The 17,203-nt window shown below is 40.2% G+C and overlaps 1 protein-coding gene across 2 annotated transcripts; it reads left to right on the plus strand.

Moving 5' to 3' along the window:
• The first annotated feature begins 230 nt into the window (after nt 1-230).
• On the plus strand, nt 231-14,875 carry ZBTB49 (zinc finger and BTB domain containing 49). 2 transcript variants are annotated; one of them, XM_089526901.1, is made up of 8 exons: nt 231-563; nt 2,399-2,571; nt 6,070-7,157; nt 8,305-8,351; nt 9,415-9,488; nt 11,014-11,096; nt 11,461-11,622; nt 13,839-14,875. In XM_089526901.1, exons 2-8 carry the CDS (start codon nt 2,420-2,422, stop codon nt 14,492-14,494), a joined length of 2,262 nt encoding a protein of 753 aa, XP_089383027.1. In that variant the 5' UTR covers nt 231-563; nt 2,399-2,419; the 3' UTR covers nt 14,495-14,875. The 2 variants fall into 2 exon arrangements, with proteins under 2 accessions (XP_089383027.1, XP_089383028.1); XM_089526902.1 differs by having other exon boundaries at nt 6,070-7,049.
• Nucleotides 14,876-17,203: the final 2,328 nt, after the last annotated feature.

Below are 17,203 nucleotides of genomic sequence, written 5' to 3' on the forward strand. Positions count from 1 at the left end.
CTTCTAAAGCCCTGTTTGTCTGGCGTGGACTGCCTCCCGTTGCATTGTGGGATTTGTAGTCCAGTGAGGCCTAGGAGCTCCCTGGCTGAGCGTTCTAAATGCCCCCTCGTTAAACTGCGAATCCCAGCATGCAACAGGAGGCAGCTAGAGCTGTTAAGGTAGAATGGCGGCACTATAAGAACATGGTAGTCAATGAAGGCCTGCCCTTTCCGGTCTGTGGGCGCCTGGAGCCCCACCAAAGAGGGCCTAAATGGAGGCTTGCCTGCCTCCCTGCCTCCCTTCCTGAAGTGGGACCTGGGCTGAGCCTATGAGGGGAGCCCCAGAAGAGTCTGCCTTGGCCCACTGTGCCTCCCAGGGAGCAGAAGGGATGGAGCAAGCTGAGCCCTGCTTCTTCTCTCTCCTTTAAATAGAGAGAAGACCAGGCTGCCTCATGGACCCAGACTCTAAATATGTGTCTTATGGAAGCTGGGGGAAACCATGATGTAAAGGGAAGAGGAGGCATCTTGGGTGGCTGAGCAGAGCAAGGAGAAGGAAGCAGGGGCTCACCTTCTCAGAGGGTCCAGGTATGTATGCCCCTTATGGGTTTATTTGGAACCACATCCCAGGTGTGTCTGAGTTAGACACACATACAAGTGTGAGTAGCCAACTTGTTGTTGGGGGCAATTAGGTTACACATTGTAATAAACTGCTTTAGAATCATGGAGTTGGAAGAGACCCCAAGGGCTATCCATCCAACCCCTTTCTGCCATGCAGGAACTCTCAATCAAAGCATCTATGGCCTGTTACAGACTGCCAAAATAAAGCTGCTTCGGGTCTCTTTGGAGGTATGCTGTTTAAATGATGCATGGGTGCTAAGAGTCCAGAGGTCGCGCCAAAGCCACACTCCATTCCTAAGCACTGGAGTGCAGCTTTGGTGCAGCTTCTGGATTCTTAGGATGCATCATTTAAATAGCATGCCTCCAAAGAGACCCGAAGCAGCTTTATTTGGGCAGTCTGTAACAGGCCTCTGATTCTATCTTGGAGGTCTTTAAGCAGAGGATAGATGGGCATCTGCTGGGGATGCTTTGATTTGGATTTCCTGCATGGCAGAATGGGGTTGGACTGGATGGCCCTTGTGGTCTCTTCCATCTCTGTGATTCATCCCCATTGACAGATGGCCATCCAGCCTCTGCTTAAAGACCTCCAAGGAAGGAGACTCCACTCCACTCCGAGGGAGTTTGTTCCACTGTCGAATAGCCCTTACTGTCAGGAATGTCCTCCTAAGGTTGAGGTGGAATCTCTTTCCCTTTGGCTTGCATCCATTGTTCTGGGTCCTGTTCTCTGGAGCAGCAGAAAACAAGCTTGCTCCCTCCTCAATAAGACATCCCTAACAATCTCATTGCCTTTCTATTCTGCAGGAAAGTGTGGCAGGAAGCTTCCTTACTCTCACAACAGCAAGGCTAGCAAGAGAAAAGACAGGGACTTGCTGTCTAAAAATGTTTGCCATGGAACTAATTGAAAGTATTTGGGGGAAAAACCCTAAAGAATTAAAAACGTGGAACTGTCTATTTCCATAAACTGGAGCCTATTATCAGTAATGAACTGGATGAGGATAGAATCATAGAATCGTAGAGTTGGAAGAGACCGCAAGGGCCATCCAGTCCAACCCCCTGCCATGCAGGAACTCTCAGTCAAAGCATCCCTGACAGATGGCCATCAAGCCTCTGCTTGAAGACCTCCAAGGAAGGATACTCCACTATACTCCGAGGGAGTTTGTTCCACTGTTGAACAGCCCTTACTGTCAGGATGAACAAACTGAACTAAGTCAGACAAAACGGAGGTAGTCCTCTGTCAGTTTAAAGGGCGATTGGGGAGCAGAGATTCGGCCTGTGATGAGTTACACTTTCTCTAAAAATGTGGGTTTAGTTTTCATGGCTAAATACAGTTTAGGCTTGGGTACCACAACTTTCAGACCCACTCCATAAGAGGATGCATTTTTAAGTGGTATGTTGAAATGTCAAATCTGGTGTCTGCAATGTGCTGTGGACATTTTTTTTAATTAAACAATTGTTCTTTAGTTCACCAAGGCCTGTTACAGACTGCCAGAATAAAGCTGCTTCGGGTCTCTTTGGAGGTATGCTGTTTAAATGATGCATGCATCCTAAGAATCCGGAAGCTGCACCAAAGCTGCACTCCAGCGCTTAGGAATGGAGTGTGGCTTTGGCGCGACCTCCGGACTCTTAGGACCATGCATCATTTAAACAGCATACCTCCAAAGAGACCCGAAGCAGCTTTATTCTGGCAGTCTGTAACAGGCCCAAGTTTTGTATAATAAATCTATTATGTGTGTGTCCCCTTCCCATGACTGTGTTGCATATATAAAGTCATTCTTCACTGAGGTTTTGCTTTGTTTTTTTAGGTAATTCAAGCATAATTTGACATGGACACTTTTGCTAGCCACAGCTGTCATCTGCTTCAGCAACTCCATGATCAACGAATTCAAGGACTCCTTTGTGACTGCATGCTTGTGGTCAAAAGTGTTTGTTTCAAAGCACATAAAAATGTCTTAGCTGCTTTTAGCCAATATTTCAGGTATGTCACTGTGTCATCGAGGCATTCACTACACCTCTTACCCACTCAGCAAGTCCCCTCTGGCTACTTTTATAAGCTAGGATCAGTACACGTTTGATGGCTCTTACTTCCCCAGGAATCCTGTTCACATTCTCAGGCTGCACAAATTAAAATGAATCCATTACCTTGTACAAGCAGGAGCCACAGTTACATCCACTGAACTTGTATAAATGACAGCATCCAAGTCAGAGTGGATCTGAAATGATTTTATCTGCAGAATGTTGTACAGACTCTTCACAGCAGGCTGCGAAGTGGTCTATATGATGCTTCTGTGTGGCAAAACATAAAAGGCCCCTGACTCCATGATCTATCTCCAATGGGTGGCACTGTGTAGACATAGTGGTGGCAGAGAAGAATAACTGTGCTGCCACTACTGCCAGTGAGTAAACTTTCTAGCCTGTGTTCTGTCAGACATGCTCCAAGTTTTCTGCCTTCAGCTCTCTAGTCTCTGTCCCACTCATTTCATTGTCACCAACTTCCTAGTGTACCAGAGGGATCACTTGTTCCACTGCATGGGAGGGAATGCTTGGGAGTGATTATGTCCATTGCCCTGGACATTTTACTATTGAAGAGATCAGCCAGGCCTTCTAAAGGATCACCTGACAAGGCAACAGGGCACCTCCCAAGAGCCATTATGAATCTGTATGCATAAGCCTCCTGAGGTAGACCATCTTAATCAGAGGATCCAAATCCCAGTGAGTGTAAACCCCACTAGCTAGTGATCTAACCATGGCAACACAATCGAGGAAAGTTCCTCCACACCCAAATCACCATCATCCTACCCAGCACAGAAAACCAGGCCCAAATTGTGTCCCACACGTGTATGGCACCAGATAATACTTGGTACAAACTCATGGTTGTTACGGAGGACATGAAATCCTGAGCTGATCCTGAAAGAGTCTCAGCATGGATGTTGAAGTTTCCCAGGACACCAAGTCAGGGAGACTACAACACCACCATGGCAAACAATTCAGACAGCTCAGGAAAGGAGATTGTCCATCAGCAGGGTGGTTATACACCAACAGAACTGCTATTATGTCCCTGCAATTTCAAAAACACACAGTTGAACTCAGCAGACTGTGGGTCAGGGCATCACCTCTCCACCCTCTCAGGTCTCACCTGCTGTTATATAGTGAACCCAGGTGGACAAAACTGGGAGAGGTTCTCTCGTTCATTCTCTCTCTCTCTCTCTCACACACACACACACACGTGGTTCATACAGCCAGGTCTTTGTTATGCAAGCCAGGTTGACATTCTCATCAAGGATCAAGTCCTGGATTAAAGGTGTTTTTTACATTGATCAATCTACATTAAGCAGCAGCATTTTATCCCAGGTGGCCTGTTGCTAGAGCTATCCATGATATTTCAATTTTGGGACAGTGTGTCCCACAGGATTCAATTTTGTTTCATCTGTTTTGAGATGAACTATTAAATTGAGAACATTATAAAGTTTTTGATATGGTATCATGAACATTCTAGTAATGTTTTTGTTTTCATCAGATGTGGAAGGGTTGACTTAATGCTTGGAATGGCTTATTAATAGTTAATATGGAGAAAGATATTGAGTGTTATTCAGTTTGTGCATCCCATGCTTTGAGACAGGTGGGATACAGATAAAAAATTAAACAATAAGGTTGCACTGCACATGAAGGGATAGTTTTATAGTCTGGGCATGCTTATTGAATCATCTTGATCACTATACATGCAGGTTATCTTACTTGCTTAGTCCAGTACACTAGCTGTGACTCTCCTTAGACAGACAGAGACTAGCCTCAGAAAGCTGGGGTCTGGTAACCTCCAGATTAGTCTGTTGTAATGTGGTGGTCTGAAACTTTGCTTAGGCTGTATCTGCACTGTAGGACTAATGCAGTTTAACACTACTTTAACTGCCATAGCTCAATGCTATGGGATTCTTAGACTCATTGGCCTGTTACAGACTGCCAAAATAAAGCTGCTTTGGGTCTCTTTGGAGGTATGCTGTTTAAATGATGCATGGGTCCTAAGAGTCTGCAGGTCGCACCAAAGCCACACTCCATTCCTAAGCACTGGAGTGCAGCTTTGGTGCAGCTTCCGGATTCTTAGGGTGCATGCATCATTTAAACAGCATACCTCCAAAGAGACCCGAAGCAGCTTTATTTTGGCAGTCTGTAACAGGCCATAGTTTTATATTTAGTCTTGTCTCTCAGAGAGCTCTCACGCCACTACAAATCCAAGGATTCCATAGGATGGAGCCCTAACAGCAAAAATGGTGTAATTTATTCTTCAGTGTGGCAGCAGCCTTAATTCAAAATATGATTGCTGATTGGGTTTGGGTTCTATGAATATGTGGTGCTGGTATTTCGTCCATTGCTCTAGCTTCTGGACTGATTCCCAGTGCAGTTCGAATATACATTTTTTCTTTTCTTTTTTGTATACCTGAAAGATCCAGTTTTCACAAGATATGTTGACCTGCTAAGACAGTGAGTCTGATTCCATTTCACTGTTGTCCAAGAAGTCACCAGCAAACCATATATTATTCTCATTTTCTACGTAAAGAGATTTTGTAGCACCTTTGAGATTAACTGAAAGAAAGAAGTTTGCAGCATGAGCTTTCATAGATTTTAAGTCTACCTCCTCAGATGCATGTAGACTTAAGTCTACGAAAGCTCATGCTGCCAACTTGTTTCTTTCAGTTCTTCAAGGTGCTATAAAATCTCTCTACATACTGATTCTACAGACTAACATGGCTATATCTTTGAATTTCTCATTTTCTAGTTACTTTCTAATCATATTATTATTTATTCCTTTTACTAAAATTTAGTAAAGTTTATACTCTCAATTTTTAAAAAAATAAAACATCATGGTTATTCTGTGTAACACTGAAGTTAAGCTGCCCCATCCCTATCATTATGGCAGAGAAACAGGACCACCCCAAAATAAGTCAAATCTAATTATTTATTCATTAATTTTGTTCATTTATATCCTGCCTTTTCCCAATAATGGGGTTCAAAGCAGTTTACAGCATGCTAAAAATTATGTGCTCTGCACAATCAGAAGACTCCTTGACTGATCATAAATTAAAAGAGAGGGATTGTTACTGATATTTTTACAATTTGACATTCCATTGCATCGTAGTAAAATATATTGCCACTTATATAGTAGCATTTGCCTATTCAAAGTTTCTCAGAAATTTTGTAATTTGTACCATTTACTGTATGTTGGAGTTTATGCAATTAAACATTCACATATCATTTAAAATAGGCTATAATCTAGGCTGTAAAATTGGCCCAAGATCACCCAATGAGTTTCTGTGGCCAAGTGGAGAACTGAATCCTGGCCTCCAGAGTTATAGTGCCACGCTCAAACCACTATACCATGCTGGCTGTCTTGATTATTATATTATCTACAAAATGTAATTTTAAGAGTGTATGTCTCATGTGTATTCGTATCTTTCTAAAGAGTCTCACTTTTCCTTCCTAGGAACCTGTTTCAAAATTCTTCAGGTCAGAAGAATGATGTCTTCCACTTGGATATTAAAAATGTAGGTGGCATAGGACAGATCTTGGACTATATGTACACGTCTCATCTTGACCTCAACCAGGACAATGTACAAACTTTGTTGGATATTGCACAGGGTTTGCAAGTGCAGAATGTTTTGAACATGTGCCGCTCCTTTTTGCAATCCACCACAGCTGTTGAACAGCCAACCACTATGCCTTGTAACAGTGTCTTTTCATTGCAAAATACTTTGGCTCCAGATATGAATCGTGCAAGTGATAGTGCTAATTTACTGAATGTATGTTCATCAGGTGAGCAGCCTTGTAAAGGTTTGGATGATCATAATCTACATGAGTCACAATCCATTGCACTTCATATGCCATCTAATAATCTAAACAACCAAAAGCAGGATTCCAGAGATGCAGACTGCACGGGTCTTTCATTTAAACAGCCAACTTGTCATTACAAACTCCGCAATTTTTACAGCAAACAGTTCCACAAGCAAAATATTTATCCTGACAGGAAGAAATCACCAGAACTATCCTCTGATTGTAGTGCCTCTACAGAACAAAACTCAGTTAAAAATGATTCATGTTCCATCAGTCAATCTGAATGTGTTTTGGAATCATCTGATCACTTACCACCAACCTTTTTGGCTCAGCCCTTAAATGAGTGTCCCAAGGATCAAGATTTAGATGACACTTCTTCACAGCCAACCAGACAGATGAGGCTTAAAAAGGCAATTCATCTTAAAAAACTAAATTTCCTACGGTCTCAGAAGTCTGCAGAACAATGTACTCCAGATGAAGACACTGCAAGGGAAATGCAGTCAGAAGTGCAAAGTAGCATGGAAAGGACAAACATTGGAGCTACTGAACAAACTGAAGCTAAACATCTTGTTAGCTCAGAGTGCTTGGAACAAAGTGCTGAACTTGTACCATCAGAGGAAGCTTCTGAGTCAGGTAGCCAGTTACAGATTTTCCTTGCAGAGAAACAGTATCCATGTGCGTTATGTGGAAAAGCTTTTAAACATCCAAGCAATCTGGAGCTCCACATAAGGTCTCATACAGGTATAGTTATTTAAAACTTCCAGAGCAATTTTTAATAACAAAATGAAAAGGTAGATAGAACACAGTCTGAAAAACTGAGAAGAAACATACAATACATGGAGGCACATGGTAAAATGGTATAATGTCAGTCCTTCAGCACTCAGATTCTGTGATGTTGATCAGACAATCTTCATCCAAGACAGTGTGTTTAAAAATTTACACACCACTGTAAATATATGCAAGTATCTTAAAAAGGGCTACCACTTCCATTTTTACAAAATCACCACCAACATCAGCTTTTGCACAAACAGCAAGATACATTTTCATTCTTTGGCATACATCTGTAAAATGTTACAATTGTCTGCCGTTAACAATTTTCAACACTTGAAAAGGAAGGGAAAGTGATTTGTAAAAAGCCTTGATTTTTACTTATTTTTCCCCTACTCCTGAAATACAATATTCTTACTGTGTAACATTCATGCTAAAATGTTTATAGAACTGGATCATTCCACTGGATGAAGGTTTAATTTTAGGATTAAGGAAATTTGTCTGCAAATCCCATATCAGCTGTGGAGTCCTCTGGTAACCTAAGGCCACAATTCTGTGCCCATTTACTTGGAAATAAGTCCATTTAAACTTCTCGAGACTTGCATCAGAATAATATGTACAAAAGGATTTAGCTGCATACAGCCCTAATGCCAGTTTGAAGATCCCTAAGGGTCCTCCAGTATCCCTTCCAATTTGAGGGAGGGTTTAGTTAAATATACATTTCAGAAGGTTTTTGTTTTCAACTGTCCTCACCCCTTAATGAGCATTTTAATTAAAAAAACCTAAAAATGCCCGTTATCTCTGAGGACATTAGGGATTCAGTTTTGCTGTGCCCCTCCTGGCTGTTTTGGGGCCAGGAGAGATGTCCTTTAAAACTAGGAAGTAAACTAGAAACCTCTGCCAAGTCAGAGGTTTATGGACTGTATAATGATTATTACACTGACAACTTAAGGGATGCTTCCAATTTTTAAAACTTCACTTTTAGGCAAATTTATATTTAGTTAAATATACATTTCAGAACGTTTTTGCTGGCAACTGTCCTCACCCCTTAATGAATATTTTAAATTTGTATTCAGCTGAAACTGTTAGAAGTGCAAAACATTATTGTTTCTTCTTTTAGGTGAGAAGCCATTTGAATGTAACATTTGTGGGAAATGTTTCTCACAGGTATGAATTCAAGAACATTTTTTTCAAACTGTTCCTTTGAGTCTATTTTGGTTTACATGCCTCTGTGCCAGTTTACAAGTCAGCCACCTATGAAGTTGGCACTTGTACTGGACACACATTGTAATATTGATGACAGTTGTTGGGAATGCGGCAGAAACTATCAGACAAGATAACCAATTCTAAAATATATTTTAATCTCTTTGGTTGATAAACAAGTTCATAGAAAATCTGCCTCCCCTGCCCTCTGCATATGTTTTTATGTAGCCCTGTCGTTCTTGAGTAGTGTTGGGATTTTTCCATGGTTAATTAATAATCTATCAGTGACATCTGAAGTGAAATCAAGTCCATGAAGTATAACCTGAGTTAGAATTAATCCTTATTCATAAATATTCTCCTTACTGTCTGTTGGTTTTGATTTTTGCTTGCAGGTGTGCTAGTGTTTGTTTGTAGACAGGTTAATTTAAAGATACATTTTACATTACTTCAGTAAATGAAGACCTACATCTTTCAGTATATCTTTGGGCCCAAACACACAGGCCAAAATAAAGCTGCTTCGGGTCACTTTGGAGGTATGCTGCTTAAATGACACACACATCTTAAGAGGCCAGAGGCCACACCAAAACCATGCTCCAGTCCTAAGGACAAGAGCTCAGCTTTGGTGCAGCTTGTGGTCTCTTAAGATGCAAGTGTCATTTAAACAGCATACCTCCAAAGTGACCCGAAGCAGCTTTATTTTGGCCTGTCTGTTCGGGCTCTTTATTAGAAAGTCTTTAAGAAAAGCAAAATGGCAGCAAAGATTTCGGGCATTGCCTTTGGAAGTTCAGTGTTAAATTTTTTGAGTCTGCTTTGGGTAGATTGAAGAGCATAATGTCAGGCTTGGAATACCGTTGCAAAGTTACTAATGTCTAGTCTAAGTGATAGTCCCAATAGTGGAAGATTTGTTTTGCAAATGCCACATTTTTAATATTTGGAATTAGAAAAAGATCCTCTTTTCCAGTCATAAACCTTTACCAACTTTACTTGGTTAGATCACTTATGCTGAGACCTTTCCTTTTCTTTGTAGGCAGGAAATCTCCAGACTCATTTACGTCGGCATTCAGGTGAAAAACCTTACATTTGTGAAATCTGTGGGAAAAGGTTCGTATGACTGTGAAACTTCTGCATAAGTATTGTGTTATTAGCCAGAATGAGATATCATTTACCCAACCCTTCAAAGCATGATTATTGAGAAATGGAAGCAGGCAACAAGCTTGAATTGGTATTCTTCCTTTTCCTCACACATCTTAAATAAGCCATTTCTTGGTGATGTTAAACTTTTAAAATTAGTTTGAGCAGTCATTTCAAAATAGGATCAACATGCGGTTTGCAATCTTTCCACCCTAATTTTTAGTTATTGCAAACTAGTTTGAGGAAACCAGATAGTCTTCTTTTAAGGCAAGAGAGGTAAGTCTTTCTAACCATGGTATGGAGAATTGGAAATGTGATGTCTGTGCCTGGTATTATAATGCACTACATTCACTGTTCTGAAATGTATTAAATCAAAATAGATCCCTAGGGGTTGATTGGTTTATTTTGACTTTAGATAGGCTAGAGCAGATAACTTTGATGTTCCAGTAGGTCAAGTCAGTGAAGTCAGTGCAACCATGAAAGATCAACAGTGAAAGGAACAGTTGCCAGCACAGCAATGTCAACTGAGTAACAATCCAAGAAGATGAATTTTTAAAAAATAATTACAAGAAAAGATAACATCCAGCTCATAGCAATGACAATTTTTTATATACGTCTCTCCTAAAATGGTGTTTGTCCTGAATTATAACCTTATTATTCAAAAAATTATGAGTAAAGATTTCATATATTAGTCTAGCTTTTTACCAAATATCTACTCACTTTAAATAATGTATATAAAATAAGACTTCTAGTGAAATTTTGAGGATTCTGCTTCTTTCTCCTTTTTATTTTTAATTCTTCGCTTGTAAAACTGTTATTGCTTCATTCTGTTCAACTTAACTGCAATTGGTAGCTGTATGTACATTTGAATGTGTACATTTTATTCCTGGTAAAGGATAGGCTAAAGAACTATATAATGCCGTGGGAGAACTAGATGGATTATTGTGAATGTGAAGCACACAGTGTTTACAACTGGGGAGACTTTTGGCAACATCTGTCATTAGACTCTCTTTATATTTCAGAACAGCAGCCATCTAGATTTTTCAAATATTACGGTGGACAAGTGCTGAATACAGCCGTTCCCTCTTTGATATTTACCCACAGTTCATATGTTTAAAAGTTCATGCAATCAGACATTAAAGGGTACCAGCATGTTGATGCAACCATAGTATTACAGGCACCAGTTGCACTGAACCAGAACTTCCTAAGGGAATCAACAGTCACTTGAACCAACATTTCCCTAAGAAGGCTGCCCATGTGTCCCTTGCCTTTCATGTATTATGGATGCATGAGCAAGGGAAGACTCTTGTAGTCATATGAATTGTGGATGCCTTGTCGACAGTGGCCATGTAAAAATGCTAGTCATAAATTGATGCCACTGGGCCATAAGCCTGACACAGTTTTGCAAACCATGCAGAGGTTTTAAAGAAACTGAAGACCATTTGCAGAAAGGTTTTTAATCAAAATTTAATTTATCTCTTAAATTGTGTTACAGATTTGCTGCATCTGGTGATGTCCAGCGCCACATTATTATTCACACTGGTGAAAAACCACATCTGTGTGATATTTGTGGTCGAGGTAGGTTGGAGATAAACTCTCTTAATGATTTAGGAACAGACTAAAGGCAGTCCTGATCAACAGTCCCACAGCCTGACAGCATAGGTACTTGTCTCTAGTCTAATTTTGCTCAGCCTAAACATACTGTAGCTAAATCTTGAAATTGGAACATAGAATGGAAATACTGTTTGGTAGCAGTAGGTAATGTGTGTGTGACTGGAAGGAAAAGATTTATCAACCCAAAGTGAATCATTGCAGAATTGAGATATCTAGTTCACTGGCTGAAAACATTAGCAAAAGCAGTTTGTTACAGGATAAGTGCACCATCTACGGTTTGTACCTTGTAAACAGTCATCTTGATCCTTTTTCTATTACATCATTTCAGGTTTTAGTAACTTCAGTAATTTAAAGGAACATAAGAAGAACCATACAATAGAAAAAGTTTTCACCTGTGATGAATGTGGAAAGTCATTTAACTTGCCACGAAAGTTAGTAAAGCACAGGATCAGACACACTGGAGACAGACCATATAGTTGCTCGGCTTGTGGTAAGTCTGTGCTTTAAGAAAAACCCTAAATCATTTATTGTCGTTGTTTTGCTTGCTCTTGTGACTTTCTGGACAGTGGAATAATAGTAACTGGATCCAACAGCTCAGCAGCATTTCCTCTTCCTGTGATGATGAAGTTGTCGCATTGGACATTTAAAACAATAACCTCTTCATTCTTCATGTTTTCAAAACATACCATTAAAGCAATGAAAATAATGAAAGTATAGGGGGCATGCTTATCAAATTTGTGAATGACACAAATTTAGGAGGAATACCTAATACCCCAGATGACAGGATGAAAATTCAAAGTGACTTAGGCCCCTTACAGACAGGCCAAAATAAAGCTGCTTCGGGTCACTTTGGAAGTATGCTGTTTCAATGATGCAGTCATACTAAGAGTCCGGTAGCCTCGCCAAAGCCATGATCCAGCCCTAAGGACTAGAGCGCAGCTTTAGCGTGGCTTCCAGACTCTTAGTATGCATGCATCATTGAAACAGCATACCTCCAAAGTGACCTGAAGCAGCTTTATTTTGGCAGTCTGTAAAGGGCCTTAAATAGATTAGAAAAGCTGGGCCAAAGCTAACAAAATGAATTTTAACATGGAGAAATAATATAATGTACTGCACTTAGATGTAGGATGGGAGGCACCTGGTTTAGTGAGACTACATTGGAATTTCAACTTTTTTATTATTTTCAAGCTGTGGATGCTTGAATCCATGGATAAAAAAATCTATGGATAAGGAGGGTTGACTTTAATAGTGTCACTCTATTCCACTTTGGTCAGGGCTCAGCTGGAATACTGAATAATGGATGCAAGCTACAGGAAAAGAGATTCCAGCTCAACATTAGGAGGAACTTCCAGACAGTAAGGGCTGTCTTGGAGAGTGGGGGAGTCTCCTTCTTTGGAGGTCTTTAAACAGAGGCTGGATGGCTATCTGTCGGGGATGCTTTGATTGTGAGTTCTTGCATGGCAGGGGGTTGGACTGGATGGCCCTTGTGGTCTCTTCCAACTCTATGATTTCCTAGTCAGTAGCATATGTTCTGTCCCAACATGGTGTTTCGGTTATAGTCTGATGCCCTAAGTGTAGTTATGAATTTGTTCTTTATAGAACTGCTATCAACTGATCAATCCTAATTCCTTGTATCTGTGTTTGATTTGTTGTCATTTATAGATCTCTTCCCTCTGGCTTTGTTCTCTTCAGTTTTAGTGACTTTCTGGTGTTTGAAGGGCCTTGTACACACATCTCTTTTTTGCTTCATCCTGCCACTCATCCTGCCATTCTATGTTTCCCTTTTTTTTACTAAGTTCCACAATACAGTTTAGTTTTTGTTTATATCAGCAGTTGGATGTGAGTTAACTATCTGGATAGACATACTGCTAAACACAATGTATGTTGAGGTCAGAACAGTAAAAAGAGATAGGAGGACAGGCACAGAATCTGTGCTGGTCATATCTGTTCAGTGTTCCACTAGCAGAAGAAAAAAGGAGGGCATTCTGACAGGCCCTAAGCAGTAATTCAGAAGAAAAATATCTAAAAGGTTTCAACAAACTGAGAATTGACTCATAATTTAAAAAAAACCCCTCAAGGTTCTATAGCCCATATTATTAATTGAGCCACCTTTAAATTTATGAATGATTATACAAATAGTGATTTAAATGTAAAATTCCAGCTTAATTTTTGCCACAGCAATTTATTATATGAATCAAGGGTTTATTAAGTGTACCTTGTTTTCCTGGTTCATTATCTGTCATAGTTGAATGAAATACTAGAAACTGTAATCAGCGGACTAAATCTGGTATTACCCTTGTAGCCCTCCACACTATCTGAAAACTGGCTCTGAATATTTTTCCAGCCCCCCCCCCCAAAAACCATTTTATGAACACACCTTGGAAAGGGTGTCCTTTCCTATCCAATTCAACTGGAATCTGCTGATTTGTTGAGAGAAATCCAGATTCTGTCCAGTGAATTTGTTTATTTTTTTTATGATCGTACTGAATTATTGGTTTTGATCTTTGCACTCTTTGTTTTTAACTAATTCAAAATTAAATTCTATGGAAAATTCCTATTATATCAAAGTACTTGAACTGTTTGCAAAAGGATTTGAGTCTGTCAGAAAAATTTTACAAACTGAAGGTACCATTACTATCTAAGTTAAGGTACAAGGTAACATACAGCATACATAGTTGATGCTATTTTGCCTGCCTTCTTTTGTAGGAAAATGCTTTGCAGGATCTGGTGACTTACGAAGACACATTCGAATACATACTGGGGAAAGGCCATATAACTGTGAGACCTGTAATAAATGTTTCAGTCGTTCAGCTGTTTTACGTCGACACAAAAAAATTCATTGTAAAGATGATGATGGAAGTCCAAATACTCTAGATGATTTTACTCAAGCAATGGAAATCTCTGATCTTGAGAAATCCCAGAGCTCAGACTCTTTTACACAAGAACTATCAGTAACTTTATTACCAATGTCAGTGAAGTTTCCTGTCCAGCCAAGTGGAAGTTCATCTAGTGAATTGAACAATTTCCGCAAGGTGCAGCCCCTAGTACAACAGAATGATTGTACAAATCAACAGAAACTGAATTTGGATCTTGTTAAGCTCAGCAAGTCTCAGCAAAGACCTAATCGGACATGCTCTTATAAAGAAATAGACCCATCAACTGAGGAAGAACCTTTGCAGTCTGATGGAATTCCCTTGCTTCGTTCCTCTGTGAGCACTGTGGGTGGCAACTGTAGTAGTGAACTGAATAATCATATGTCTTCTATTGAATGCAGAAATAATGAAGGCCCATTCTTCTCTAGTGTAACCCTCTGGGGTTTAGCAATGAAGACTTTACAGAATGAGAGTGAATTAGGTCAGTAAAGGGTAGTGAAAACTTTGTGTGTTTTGTACTTAACGAGAGATATGGCTACAACTATTACCTTTGTTGATATATAGTACTTCAGCCCTTATATAGTACTTCAGCGTAGCCAATGTGTTTGACATATACACCTTTTAATTCTTACTGATCATACCTTGACTGGCCTACCTTTATAGGATTGTTGTATAATATCTGTATTAGAGATAGAGGGCAAAAGAGAAGAAGAACAGCTCACCCATGGTCAGTTTCTGATAGATGAGCTGTTTCTTAATTTTGGTTCATTTCAGTGAGGTTTGCCAGAAGAACATCTGTTTGGAGTTGCACCTGTATGCATCAGAAAAGCAGCATTTGCATTTTCTGTATCAAGTGTTATATAAAGAAAATGTATCTTCTTCAGGTGGACCTGTCCCCCTTTTTGGAGCCTAGGCCACATAAAAAACTTAGGTGAAAAATTGCCCCTCATATGTCCAAAAATGCTTTCCAGAACAGTGGTAACACTTTAAAAACATCCCCAAACTCCTAAAATAAGCTTACAATTCAGGGCATAAAAAAACGGGTGTGATCCTGGGGCTAATTTTTATGCAGGTACAATTTTGGGCTGAAAATCCCAAGGAGTGGCCCACCACAGGGGAGCCCAGGCAAAAATTAGCTCTCTCTGTACTAACCCACCCCTGCCATAATGTCTTAAGTCCAAAACACACTTCAGAAATAATCCAGTTTGAGACCGCTTTAAATGCCCTGGCTCAATGCTAGGGAATTCTGGGAACTGTAGTTTTGTGAGACATTTAGTCTCTAAATGTCAGGGCAGTTAAAAGTGCTCTCAAACAGGATTATTTCTGCAGTGTGTTTTAAACCTTAGATTACCCCAGCTACTGGTAACTGGCTAATTCCCTGAGAATCCAGCTGTTTCACAGTGACAGATAACCATGTCTAAACATCCCTCTGGTTGTTGTGAAGCTCTTGTGAGAAATTTGAAGAGAATTACACAGTTCTGGTTTTGTCCCTGATTCTCCCCAACTTAACACCTAAAGAGAAAGAAACATATAAGAGGAGAGAAAAAACATCCGGCTTCCTTTTTCTTAGAGAACCTTCATAGAATCATAGAATTGGTAGAGACCGCAAGGGCCATCTAGTCCAACCCCCTGCCATGCAGGAAATCCAAATCAAATCATCCCCGACAGATGGCCATCTAGCCTCTGTTTAAAGACCTCTAAGGAAGGAGACTCCACTACACTCCAAGGGAGTGTGTTCCACTGTCGGACAGCCCTTACTGTCAGGATGTTCTCAGAATGCTCAGTTGTCAAAGTCTGGTTTGCTTGAGCTCAGAGCAATTGGTAGGCATTTGACAGATGTGAGCCCAGGCCAGAAGAACATAAATCTACATAAAATGTGCATATTTTTACACTTACACAAACACGTACACACATGCATATTTAGAAAGAATTACTAGGCTCCAATTAAATTTTACAGAAGGTGATATCATCCGGTTAGTTTCTCATCCAAATTGCCCAAAATAAATTATTTCATTACTTTGCTCTCCATCCCCTGATAAGTAATATCTCTTCAGTTACAATTAATGTGCAAGAGTGAGAAAGGAAGAAAATGAGTTGTTTGGTAGGATTTTCAGCAGATTCCCACTCTGTGACACGTGTGTGTGTGTGTGGTGTTCCTCAAGTTGTTTCTGACTTAAGGTGGCCCTAAGGTGAGCTATCATGGGGTTTTCTTGGCAAGATTTATTCAGAGGAGGTTTTCCTCTGCCTTTCCCTGAGACAGACCATGTGAAGGTTACCAGTGGGCTTCATGGTCATGATGGGAAGTGAACCCTGGTTTCCAGAGTCGTAGGCCAACCCTCAAACCACTGCACCATGCTGGCTCACCTGTCTAAAGTTAATCATTGTTTGCACCAAAATGAAGTTTAAAAAAATTGACAGAATGTTAATCCAAAAGCAGGCCTCATTTATTGGCCATAAATTCATATTATGGATTATATAAATTAAATTCAAAATTAGATAAAGAGGTATAAAATTTATTTGGAAGTGGGATTGAAAATGCTGGGTCGGAGGGCAAGAAGATGGAGTAAAGGAGATAAAATGAAAGAAGGAAGATTTGGGAGGGGGATAGAGGGGAAAGCTGGAAGAAAGAAAAGGAATGATTTGAGAGACAGTTGGAGGGAAAGAAGGATTGGGCTCCATGGAGGAGACAGAGGGAACCTGGAAACAGGAAAAGCCGGAAGAAACAAGGAGTGTTTGTGTGCTTAGAATATAATTATTTTCCTTTCTTTGGCAGTTACTGGAATGGTTGTAACTTCGAACTTTTCTATCTCACATATTTAGACAAGAGAAGGATAAAAGGATCAGAATTGAAAGTGCACTTAGGGTATTGGGGAAGCATGTCCTAACAAGATTTATATTCTTTTAGAAAGGCAAGGTAGCTTCTTCAATTCCCACCCGCCCCTGCTCTTGACCAGCTACTGCAAAGGAGTAGCTTTGCCATCTTATTCTTCCATTGGTTCCCCACTTCCCCTGACAGACCCAGAAGTTGAGAAAGGAAAGGAGGCAAGCAGAGATGGCCTTGTGTTGTGGTTGTGTTGTAGGCTTCAGCCTAGGGCTAGGTGGCACTGTGGAACTTTACTTCCAGACAGCCTCAAAAGAGTAAACGGAGTATCTCCATTCTGTAGGGATGCTTGGAAGCCTCCATCTCTTCACACCGGC

Source organism: Sceloporus occidentalis, unplaced genomic scaffold, assembly GCF_023333645.1.
Source record: "Sceloporus occidentalis isolate IW3139 unplaced genomic scaffold, rSceOcc1.0.p SCAF_5, whole genome shotgun sequence".
Taxonomy (NCBI): Eukaryota; Metazoa; Chordata; class Lepidosauria; order Squamata; family Phrynosomatidae; genus Sceloporus; species Sceloporus occidentalis.